The sequence below is a fragment of the Rhipicephalus sanguineus genome, chromosome 7 (genome assembly GCF_013339695.2).
Source record: "Rhipicephalus sanguineus isolate Rsan-2018 chromosome 7, BIME_Rsan_1.4, whole genome shotgun sequence".
NCBI classification, from domain to species: Eukaryota; Metazoa; Arthropoda; class Arachnida; order Ixodida; family Ixodidae; genus Rhipicephalus; species Rhipicephalus sanguineus.
In genome coordinates, this window is record NC_051182.1 from 168,332,017 (window position 1) to 168,344,845 (window position 12,829).

The 12,829-nt window shown below is 46.5% G+C and overlaps 1 protein-coding gene across 1 annotated transcript in view; it reads left to right on the forward strand.

Moving 5' to 3' along the window:
• LOC119400534 (GTP-binding protein Di-Ras2) overlaps positions 1-12,386 on the forward strand; it is a 238,695-nt gene extending 226,309 nt beyond the window's left edge. Inside the window, exons 5-6 of the mRNA XM_037667598.2 lie at positions 8,166-8,501; positions 10,902-12,386. Coding sequence (XP_037523526.1) covers positions 8,166-8,501; positions 10,902-11,051 — 486 coding nt within the window. The 3' untranslated portion in view covers positions 11,052-12,386. The remainder of the gene's footprint in view (positions 1-8,165; positions 8,502-10,901) is intronic.
• Positions 12,387-12,829: the final 443 nt, after the last annotated feature.

Genomic DNA, 12,829 nt, shown 5'->3' on the forward strand with positions numbered 1-12,829 from the left:
AAACAGGACCAGTGCTGTTTAACTTCGTGCAGTCTTTCGTGCTGGTTAACTTCTCATATGTCGCACCAACTTGCCCAGACAAAAGCACTCCTAAGCCAAATGTCTCAGTTAGGCTTTTCCTCCTCCGTTTGCTTGTCACGGTCAGTTATATGATCTAGTGCGTGAACCGTGTTTGACACTTTTTGGCTGTTACATGTCTCTGAGACAATTTATCAGGAAAAAATCAGGCAAAAAAAGAAAACGCTACTTTAGTACTGTAGTTGGTCTGAGACCTGTTGTGTATCATATATCTAACCATGAAAAACCAGAATAGCGGGAAGAGGCGCACCGGCGTGCACCTAAATATCATGGGCAACAACAGTTCCTTCACCTAGTCATGTCTAGATAGTACTAAAAATGTTTTAAGAGGGTGTTGAGGCGAGCTCGTTGGTACGGACCTATTAGAATACACAGCGCTTGATGAAACACATACGCGTAGGGCAAGAAGAGGGACGGGCGCTGACTGTCAACCAATGACTCTAGACAGTGGCGTAGCCAGGGGGTGGCACACCTGGCCCGTGCCCCACCCCCCAGAAATTCTTTTGGGCCATGGCATACAGAGCCCAAAATGACATTCGACGACATCTGCTTATATTATAGATACAGACAGTCCCTCATTTTGGCAACATACTTGCTCCTCAGACAGTTTGTTGCATTCCGCTAAAGACTTAAAAAAAGGGAATCAGCAAACATGCACGTCATGGGCCGGCATTCACGCATTTTGAGGTTATGGTCGTTACGTTTGGAAATATAAAGCGGTTTCTTTAGGTAAGTTTCCTTATTAATTCGAACCTGGTCGTGGCATATTTTTCAAAAACGTCCCAGCCTTATTAACAACCATAAAACAATGATTATCCGTTGAATTTTCGCTTCGTCATGTTAACACTGTTCTACAGTACCTGCCCAGGACATATCTGGTTTCTCTGTTTTGAATAGTTCTGGCAGTTCTTCCTTTTGCCGGCTTTCAGCTTCGCTAGGCTGGACAGGCTCTAAATTGACGCCGATTGCATCGTGCCCTTACTTAGACGACTACCGCGTGTCAGCAGCGGACACGTTCTGCCTGATGATACAACGTGTCCACTGCTGAGACGCGGTCAGCCCTGAACCGGCTGCAGGCAAAGCCATATACTTAACGCCCAAACACAGACATCACACACATATCGGGAAAAAAAATGCAGGCCAGCAACTGTCTCCTGAAAGGGACCAGCAACCGCTGATAGGGAAGAGAAAGAACAGATAAAGGAAGAAAGCCACACCAGGAGACATCCCAACCGGGAAAAAAAATGACAAGGCTGGGGTGCCAGAGGTTGGCTTAAAAATTCACGCGGCCTGGGGATAGTTGAAGAGGCTCTAAGGGATGAGCTTTCAGATTTAAAAATTCAAGATTACTTAGAAGAGTGCGGCTTGGCTTCGTTGGTAGGTCATTACGGGAGCTATGGCGCAAACCGGGGACGAAGAAGACAGAACAAAGGAACAGGTCAGGTGATTCGCGCAATTCGTGACTTTTGTTTTTCTTCTTTGATTTCTTTTTGGCTTGCTTGGTTTTGGCTCCTCTCTTTTCCACGTGTTTCCTTGTGTTCGTTGTCGACTATATCTTTTTTTGTTATCTGCATAATAAGCTCAGTCTGCGTAATAAGCTCAGTGGGAAGTGAGCGCTCGTCCTCGTCTCCAGTTTGCGCTATAGCTCTCATCAAGATGTCTAAGCCGGTGGTGGTGTTCTCTTTATTACAACCAAAAAGAGGGGACCAGTGCGAATACTGGTTGCGCTGGCTTACAATTCTGGTAGTATAGCCTCTCTGTATTTTTTTTTGTCCTACACTGTACACTCCATTTCGAAGGCAGGGTCAATCATTCATGCTTACCACCTCTCTCGGGACAAACTTTTGGCGTGAGTTTTAAATCTCGCATCACTTTCAGCCAACCGTGCGACGCACGGGTTGACGTCGACGGTGAGACAGCAGCGCGAGTTCGAAGAAGCGAAAAGCAGCGTACGAAGGCAGCTCTGGTCGAGCCCCGGTTTAGAACGACCGTTGGTTCCTAAAGCCTCCGGATTATTCTTCGGTCTCGGACGTCCGCCGGTGCCGCGTGAAGCCAGCGCATAATGAGATCCGTCGGTCGGCGTGACGCTCGGTCAACAAGGCAGTTCCAGTTTACCGAGTGTCACTGGGCTCCTGGCTGCCTTGACGTCGGTGACACCGCATCGTCCTATCAGCTGGCAATCTATTTTGCTAAAACGGTGCAGCGTTAAGGAAGCTACAGTGCTTTTGTTACCGAACGAATCCAGTTCGACTCATCCTGCAAAGAGCGCGAAAGCAGTGCGGAGCATATTTGTCGGGACCTTGACAGACCCGCACGGCCTCGTTGATTTCGTTAAAATGATGAGGCTACAGACAAATCAACGATTATAAAAGGTCGCTGCTTATTTCAAAAGGCAAAGTACTGATATCTATAACGGCTCATTGGTTAACTACGCAAAATGAGGCTAGCGAGAGAGAGAGAGAAAGGCGAAGAAAGTAATGGAGGTTAGCCATGTTGCACCTGGTTTGCTACCCTACACAGAGGAAGGAAAGACTTAAGGCCCGTTCACACCGGCGACTAGCAACGGTCGCGCGACTAAGTTAGTCGCAAAGCGACTGCTTTGGCTCAGTCGCTCGCTGCTCAATTTTTCAGTCGCGCGACTGCAGTCGCAAAGCTCTGAGCCAATCAGATGCGCAGGAACAGGAAATCAGCCTAATTTACGGGGCAACGGCAATGCAAGGTGTATACGAGCAGACGTGAATTCTATAAGGCGCCGCATATAGGTCGCACGCAGGTGTGAACATCGGTCGCTTTGAGTAGCTTTTTGGCGACTTCACATTATGCGTGCGATATTGTTACCCTTGAGGTACTACAGCAGCGTCATTTTTCCGGCCGCTTTCCCGAGCGCTTACGAATGCTAGAAGCATCTTTTGTTTTTGTTTTTTTCTTCCCCTGCGAAGCGTGCATCGCTGCATCAGGAGAAGTAGGAAAACTAATCGGAGAAAGGAGCGTAGTGTGATAAAGTACCTATTTTAGTTAGTTAGTTAGTTAGTTAGTTAGTTAGTTAGTTAGTTAGTTAGTTAGTTAGTTAGTTAGTTAGTTAGTTAGTTAGTTAGTTAGTTAGTTAGTCAGTTAGTTAGTTAGTTAGTTAGTTAGTTAGTTAGTTAGTTAGTTAGTTAGTTAGTTAGTTAGTTAGTTAGTTAGTTAGTTAGTTAGTTAGTTAGTTAGTTAGTTAGTTAGTTAGTTAGTTAGTTAGTTAGTTAGTTAGTTAGTTAGTTAGTTAGTTAGTTAGTTAGTTAGTTAGTTAGTTAGTTAGTTAGTTAGTTAGTTAGTTAGTTAGTTAGCAGCGTGGCAAACAGGTGTTCTACCACATAGCCACGCTATTTCTTGAAACTGCTTCAGAAACAATGTATGAATGTCATGTAGTGGAAGGAGTCTCCTTAACGCATGTAATATTGCGTGGCAGAAGCGTAGAATCGCGCCAGGCGTCAAAACATGTGAATTGCGCAACGAATGGGTGTTTTAAAGGCCCACCCATTACAAAGCGCTCAGACACATTTAATCATCATCAAAATCAAAGCATCAATAAAGTGAACAGCTGCGAATGGTCGCGTGTTGCCTTACGGACGCGTAGATGGGCCCTTCGCTGATTCTCAAAAATAAGAATTATGGCGTAGTGGGCACTTAACATCTGTTTTTGCAGTAGGCATTATAGGATAGTTCGAAACGGCCAATGTTACGCGCACAGTCGTTCGTTCCCTTAAGTCACGGTTGAGGCATGCAGCGAGAACCGAAGCGAGGCTAGCAATTGAGAAGGCGATGCGAACGGGGCCCGACTAAGCTATCGCGTTCTACTCTTTAAGGTACTCAAGCCTCCTCCAAGCTCTTTCTTTCTTTCATTGTGTCTCATTACGCAATGCTTCCTCCTAACATTTTGCTTCCTCCATGCCGGGAATCGCACCTTCACCCATGTGCTTTTACAGCGCGACACCTGCAGGCAACAACGACGGTCATGCGTGAAACAATGAAATGCAACAGTGAACGTCAACAATGAAATGTGTCAGCGTGAAATGACACATGACCTCGATAAACCATCATATTTCCACGATGAGAAACGGCTGATCACCGACGAGCTCACGATCGGAAGAATATCAATTATTGGAAAACGGCGCGTACAAATACGCGTGTAGCCGGCGCACCTTCGAGTGCCGCATTTGCGTGCAACTGAAGACCCGTACACTCGCCGGCGCCGGGTTTGTCGCGAACTGTGCCACCGCCGCCAAAATCTAAACCGAAAGGGACTCTTGGCTGCTCCGACGAAGCTGCGTGCGACTCCTTCTTTACGAAAAAGACGTCTATATAACAGGTCCCTCACCCCAGAGAACAGGCGTTGTCGCTCCTCTGTCTAACACTTCATGAAGTCCGGCGAAATTAACTTTACCCGACCACACTAATCTCCTCCTCCCAGAAAGGGCGCGGCCGGCAGCGCCGCGCGACGACTTTTAATGCGCCGCTCCTCCTCCCCGCGTGGCGACGACGAGATTGCGCGCCAGAAAGGCGAGGACTCTCTCCGCAAATTCGATCGTAATTGGCGTTCCTCGGCTGGCACCATCTCGACGTGAGGACCACGAAGCGACGAGCGAGTGGCCCCGCAAACCCGCGTCAGAGACCGAGCTCGAACTTCGTGTGATCGTGGTCACCGGGAGTGGGCGTCTCGTATTCGGCAAACTAAGCTGCCTGCGCCTCGCTAGTACAATGCAGTGTAGAGCTTCCTGCAGTGGATCTCTCAGTAGCCTTAACAGCAATAATAATATCTGGGGTTTTACGTGCCGAAACCACGACATCATTATGAGGCACGCCGTGGTGGAGGCTAGGGAAATTTCGACCACCTGGGGTTCTTTAAACCCTGCGCCTAAATATAAGTACACGGGCTTCTCGAATCCCGACCCCACAGAAATGCGGCCGCCGGGACTCGATCCCGCGACCTTCGAGTCAGTCGCGGTGTCTCGCCTAAGACAACAAGAAGGCGAAAGCCATCCAGTGTGACTAGAGTTACTGTATATGCTACCCTTAGGTAGCAGAGTTGCGCATAGGTCTGGCTAGCAACCACAGCTATGCGGTGAAGTCGCACTCCGTTTTTGCAGGCGACATGCCTACCGCGTCGCCGATTAACATGTCTGGTGTGTCGAATATCGGCGCTAAACATTGATTATCGATGACAAGTGTTTATCCAGTTCGCTGAGCGGCGGCGTCGAAAAATACAAAAATTGGCCCGAGCGTCAGCTTCTCCGCAACGCATGGTTGCTAGCGGCGTCTGGAAGACAAATGCGCAACTCTGCTACCTAAAGGTAGCATATACAGTGACTCTAAGTGTGACTGCCGTGCACTGCCGCCAACGCCGCTTCGCGTTATTAATTTATTTACTAAGGCGAAAGCCTTATACGTCTCAGCAAACGTAAAAATTGACCGTCGGTGTCGACCGTCGTCCCGCAGAGTCGGCGTCACTGATGCAAAAAATCATCATGCATTGGCGTAACCATATTACGTCAAAATGACGTCACAGATAGACACAATTTGTGACGTCACATGATGACATCGTCGATTGGCCGAAGGTGTGCCGATCATGGAGGCAGTGCAAAACGACGTGAGGTGCAGAAAGCTTGCAAAGCCTCTGATCCTGGAGGCACTGCAAAACCACGTTAGGCGCAGAGAGCTTTCGGAGAGGGGCGGTGGGTATCAATACATCGGCTGAGAAGGAAAGAAGGATATGGCTTTCGCCTTCTTATCGTCTTACGCGAATACAATGCATAAGGGGACCCTGTGAGTTTTTGTGCTGCACAGCGGGTTTTTGCCGAGGAACCGTTCTCATAAGTCGCCTAAGCCTTTCGACTTAATAAACGCGTTCGTCTCAGTCAGAACGTCCGTCTTGAACACACAGTGCAGACTTTCAGGACCAGAGACACGCTTGTAGCTGCCGTACTGGTGCACAGATTTAAAAGTGCGAAGTTTACAGGCGGCAAATCTCATCACTTGGACCGGAGTGGGAAGTGGGCACGCGGACTTTGGAAGGATTTTCGATTCCGACCGGGGTAGAGACAAAAGCGAAAAGCGAGGCGGCGCGAATCAGCATATTGATTGAAGTGAGACGCCGCGCCCGGAGACGGGTACGAATTCGTCATCGTATACGCCCGGTCACCGGCGAAATTTACATTGCTTTGCGTTTCCCCCCAAGGCGTAGAGCGCTGTACGATTCTCCTGATTACAACCCCGGGCAGTGCTGGAAAACTTTATATGACCTCGCTTGGACGGTCAAATGAGCTGGGAACAGTAGGAACATATTGGTGAGCATAATGGTGAACAGATGGACGAACATATTGGTGAACCAATGGGCGAACATGTTGGTGAACGTATTGGTGAACATACTGATGAACATATCGGTGAAAATGTTGGTGAACAAATTGGTGAACACATTGGTGAAAATGTTGGCGAACAAATTGGTGAACATGCTGGTGAACAAATTGGTGAACATGTTGGTGAACAAATTGGTTAACAAATTGGTGAACACTGTGGTGAACAAATTGGTGAACACAGTGAACAAATTGGCGAACACAGTGGTGAACAAACTGGTGAACATAGTGGTGAACATAGTGGAAAGGACAGACAAGCCCGGAGTCCTAACAACAGCACGAACAAAAAAAATTGAGGAGCCCTCGCCATACCGGGAAAATGGGGGCAAGCGAAGCTTGGCGTGAGCGTTGCTGACCTACTTCTTTTATTTATTTATTTATTTATTTATTTATTTATTTATTTATTTATTTATTTATTTATTATTTCAATGGCATTGCTCAGTGCTCCCTCATAACTGTTTCCTTCCTCCGTGCCGGGGATCGGACCTTCATCCACGTGCTCGGCAGCGCAACACTCCTGTTGCTGCAGGCAACAACGACGGTCATGCGGCCATATCCAGGAAACAATGAAATGTGGCAACGAGAAGTGACAAGTGACCCCGATAAGAGATCAGACTGCCGTATCAGAAACGGCTGATCGCCGACGATTGAGAGAGCATCAGTTACTGGCCCACGGCGCATCAAGTACACGCGTGACCGGCGCACATTTCAGGGCCACAGTTCTGTGCTTCCACCGGCGCCTGGTTCCTCGCGTAGGACACTGCCACCGAAATCTTTGTGTCATAAGAAGCTTCGCTTGAGAAAGCGTTATTTTTCGACCATGTGTGTTTACGCAGCAGTCCTCGCATTGCATGTATGCAACTCCCACCCTTAAAGGGGTGCTAAAATCGAACAATTAAATAAGTCGTGACAAATCAATGATTCTTTCACTGCTGTATTTTTATTAATTTCGCTATTTATTAGAAGAGTTGTCCATGAAATTATTTGCGAGTCGGAGCGCGAGGCACAGAGGGAGGTGGCACAAATCAGCATATTGATTGGAGTGAGACTTGTGTTTTCATAGCGCCATAGAAACTCGCGCAACTTTCAGCTGTAGTAAGCGCTGCGAATATTCAGAACACTGCTGCTGCTGTTCTTCATGTTGTTGTTGTAGTAATATTAGTGGCAGTAGTAGAATTTGTAGTAGTAGTATTAGTAGTAGTAGTAGTAGTAGTAGTAGTAGTAGTAGTAGTAGTAGTAGTAGTAGTAGTAGTAGTAGTAGTAGTAGATGTAGTAGGAGTTGTAGTTGTTGCAGTAGCTCCGGCTACTTCTACTCTTGTTGTTATTCTTGTAGTAGTAGTAGTAGTAGTAGCTCTTTTTGTTGTTCTTGTTGTTGTTGTTGTTGTTGATGATGCAGTGACGGCAGCTGCTGTTCTGGATGCTGTTGTGGATGTTGTTCTGGTAGTAGAAGTTTTTGGTATTGTAGCAGTATTAGTAAATGTTGTTGTTGTTGCTGCTGCTGCTGCTTTTGTTGTTGTTGTTGTTGTTGTTGTTGTTGTTGTTGTTGTTGTTGTTGTTGTTGTTGTTGTTGTTGTTGTTGTTGTTGTTGTTGTTAGCGTAATACCAGCGCTGTTGACTCTATACAAAGGTAATTAAGGGTAATGCGACACAGGTCTAACCACTAAATTGCCACCGAATTTTCCTTCTTCTTTGCATCCCCAGGAAGTTCCCATCATCGTGGCGGGCAACAAGATCGACCTGCCGGCCGACCGTCGCCAAGTGAGCAAGGAGGACGTTGCCGAGTGGCTCTTCTGCGACCTGCCCCGGCTGCGCGCAAAGTTCGTCGAGTGCTCGGCCAAGGAGAACACCAACATCCGGGAGCTCTTCCGCGGATACCTGCACCTGGCTCGCATCCCGCACCACTCGGCTTCCGAGGCCGCGCCACACCAACTGACTCACGCCGGTGCGGCGGCCACGGCTGTCGGGGGCCTGCAGCGCCGATGCAGCGCCAGGGTACCGGGCCCCAGGGGACTAGCTTCCTTCTCGTCCTCGCTACAGGTGAGAGTTTCAGCTATGGTCGCCAGGTACACGACCTGAAAGCACGCGAGAACGCCTTCAGGGTAAGCGTACAAATGCAGGTAGGTTACAACGCGTTACGCTCAAAGAAAGTTGGTAAGACAGATTGAAATGATGATTATTCTGCAGTCTAACCTCATCACAACGACATAAAAAAAGGCAGAAGTTAAGGGGAAGGTCGAAGCCTGAAGAGATGGGAATTCGTAAACAGGGTATGTGTGCTGCAGCCGACGTTTCGACAAGCGGACTTGCCTTCTTCAAGGCTGCAACTGCTTTCTTTAGCGCGCGCGTGTGTACGTGCTTCGTACCCTCTCCTCTAATATAAACAAAAGAGAAGGAGAGTCTATAAAGCATACACAATGGAATCTAGTTGATGTGATTCTGCATAATACGTTTTTCGGCTTAATAGGTTTTTATTGTTATTCCCGGCCAACGTTCCTTGGAAATAATGCATGTTCATGCGTTTATTACGATCACATTTTTCTCCGAAATTCGCTAATACGACCTCGAAAGGGGATTTTGATTGACGTATATAGCGATTCTACGCTTATACGTCGGTGTACTAGCTCAAATCGCGTTCCAACAAGCCACTATGTGTGCTTTCTGAGCCGCTGAGGCGGCAGCAGAGTCGGTTTTGCGGTGAAAAAATCGCTGCCAGGCGCGGCCGCTGCGTCCACTGATGATGATGATGCGCCAGGCGAAGAATATAAGGAGAATTTTGAAGAATACTTTTCAGAAGAATTGACTCCTGGACCTTGAAAAGAAGAAGGTAAAGCGCATGTTGACTAGTTACTTCAATGTGGCTCAATAAAAGTGAGTTGCTGACTGAGCATGCATATTTTCGTTCTTTTTTAACCTCTTTAGTTAATACGATTTTTGCATGATACGTTTTATTTCCCGGCTCCCGTGAAAAACGTATCAACGAGATTCCACTGCACATATACGCGCTAAGGAAAGCAGTTGCATCCTTGTCGAAACGTCGTCTCCTGCGACGCCCCGTGTTCACGAATTTTTCATCCCGCTACAACGAAGTAGCATCGGGATCAGAAATTTGTTCCTTGTATTTGATATTCGTTGTAACAGTACAGATAGAAATTGGCTTTAACAAATCGGCAATCTGGCTCGTGCAAAAATCCTGCGTACAAAAACGCATTATTCTAGGCTTTAAACCCTGTACAAACTAGATAATCCTTACAGGGCTGTCTCTTTGTGGCATTTCAAGCTGTGGCTTGTAGGTTGGCACAGCCACTTCAGTAGGCTTTTTCTGGCGCTGAATCACCAAAATTTCCACAACTTTTTCAAATGGTTAAAGAAAATGTGGTTGTGAGTTGTCTTTCAATATTTTGCGTTATATGCTATGTGCCTTTTTTGGGTTGTGAGCCTCGCGCGAACCAAATATTTTTTTCGTTGCAGCAGATATCGCGGTAGTTCTCTCGTTATTCGTTTCCTTGTAGAAAGCATGAATGTCATTGAAGTGAAGCGCGACCAACCAAAGTTCGTATCTAGTTCGATATAACCGATAATTCGTGATATCAGTAGAACAGACTGATGGGCTAGTTGGTCTTGCATCTTAACAAAGTTAAATTAGCGCAAATAAACACACACGCAAAGACGAGGCAGACAAGGACGCCCTTGTCTGACATCGTCTGTGCGAGGACACGAAGCAGACAAGGACTCCGTCCTTGTCTGCAAACAAGGACTTGGACCTTGTCTACCACGTCTTTGTTTCCGCCTTCGTTTGCACTAATTTCACTTTGTTAAAACGCTATATCGTTCGTTATATCGAGGTATCGTTATATCGAGGTATCGTTATATCGTTCATTATGTCGAGGTCCACCTGTATGGTCCAAGATAAAGCAGTCCGTTTCGTATTAGGTAAACCTAGAGGGGAATTGTGATAAACGTTAGTCCGGTCAATTGCAGCTTTTGTTTCGTGAACGTAATCTAGGCTGGTCTATTGTAAGAGGTGGCAGAACATGGTCGTAAGTGAATGTAGTGTTGCTGTGATAAAGACTACCAACCGGCCCTACTCTTTTCGTCAATTACTGAATTCACGTACACTCAGCATATATCCACTATAAGCATACATCCCCAAAACGTTCAATAATATGTGAGTACATTGTAGTAAATTGCAGTAAAACTGGAAGTTTGGCGAGTTGATTCGTATTAATCGTGAAATATCACGACACTCTGTCCCTATTTTTGTGCACGCTGAAATTTCGCGATCAGTACATTGTTGTCGGCAATGACGACATTTTATGATCTCTTCGCAAAAAAAAAAGAAAAACAAAGCAGCACCACGCCTCGTTGAAAGCCGTGGAAAGTCTTAGAAAGCCGCAAAAACCGACCAACCCATTCGTAAAGCTTATTTTCTCATTACAGGCGTCGCCTTCGTCTGCCGTCCCAGAAAGGTCTGCCGAGGTGCAAGCCGTAGCCAAAGCCAAGCCCAGAAGCCGATCGCTTATCCGGAGGACGAGCAAGAAAGCGTCCAAGCTGAAGGAACATGGCGTAGACGACTGCACCGTCTCGTGACGTGTCCATCACACGGACAAAGCCAAAGCCGAAGCCACGGCCGCTCGCTCTCTGCTTGCTGCCGTTGGTGAACAGGCTTGCCGATAGGGTTGGACATGAAGACAGAAGTGTATAGAATTAAGAGATGCGGGGATTTCACTTCGCGTCTTAAAATGGTCTCGGATTGTCCCCGGAAAGATAAGAACGCAGAATGACCAAGCTGGAACAACGGTGAAAAGGGTAGCAATTTAGTTTTTCAGCGCGGGCTTGCTGGAACGGCACCAAAAAAGTAATAGTGTAGTGCATACATAAAAGCAAGGCACAAGATCGGTAGCGCGGTGTGTTTGTGTTTTCATGTGCCTTGTTTGTGTCCCCATTTATATGCGCTACAATATTATGTCAACAAAATGTACGCTAACGTTGCCATGTGAAAGAAGGCCCTTTGCATATCTCATACATGGATCACTTCTGGAGCGGATCGAACGTCGGGATTCGAAAAACATGTCGATACCAATCTCCATAATGGCTGAAACCTTGAAGCCGATTCTGAAATCCAGAGGTTGTTTTCTTCCGCGGTTTTGTTTTAACCCATGGTGACCGGATGGGGTGCCTCGCTAAAAAAAGAAAAAAATACTCGAGGCCAGTCACGTGTCTGTAGCTCATAAACGTACTTATTAAGAACAAAAATGGAATGAAGGCGGTCATGTGCGGTACTGGCCACATGTTTGAGATTCCCGAGTTAGATGAATATCGCTAGCTCACGTGCGTAAAGGTTCTGTCAATTCGTAAAAACACCAGCTCGTCCTCATCTGATAAGAGAGCACATGCTATCCTCGATTGCGAGAATGAGATAACGATTCATGTAATGGGAATAAGATTTAGCGATTCCGGGCTGCGGTTGTTTCGAATGGACCAAGAGAAACGTTCCCTTCTTGTACTCTTCTTACGCGCCTCTGTAGGTGCCAGCGTGAACAACACGGCGGCTCACGGAACTAAGACAAACTAAGAGCAAATTAAATTCACCCGCATGTCACGTGATTGTTGTTTCACATACGCGTTATGTATACTACCATAAAAGGAGAAGACGAGTGTTGTGTAAGATCAACAAACTGCAGCTGAAGCTGAGACAGCGAGTTGTCGAAACTTGTTCGCGAATTGCTACACTGATACGAGTGAGACTGCGTAACGGGAACGGTGTTAGAAGTGGCGATACAGGGTGTCACTCCTATGGCGATTTCAGTGCGAAGGTTTTGTCACAGCCGAGTAATGTATTTGTTTCGCTGTGTTGTTTCATGACTGTCACGTTGTTGTACCGTCCCGGCCCTGACAAGGTTTGGCGTCGGCAAGTCCGTTGCACATGCCCGCTCTGGAACTGCCGCGAAGCTAGCGTCACTTCGTAAGATTATTATTATTATTATTATTATTATTATTATTATTATTATTATTATTATTATTATTATTATTATTATTATTATTATTATTATTATTATTATTATTTATTGATAAGAACACGTATTCAAAGGACGAAGACTGAAGGATCAGGCTTGGCATTTGCCACTGAGAGGGGTACAATAATGCCTGCCTGCCCTTTATGAGGAGAGAGAGAGATAACAATCTTTAATGAAATTCCCGGAGATGTTAGCCTGGTTTATCGCCTGGCTTGCTACTCCAGGTGTCGGGTGATGACTATGATATATACAATGATCACATATACAGACACACAAATAGTACGTGCACTCACAAACGCACACAAAAGAGTCATTCATAATGTTTCGTTAAGTCGACTGGTCCTCAAGAAC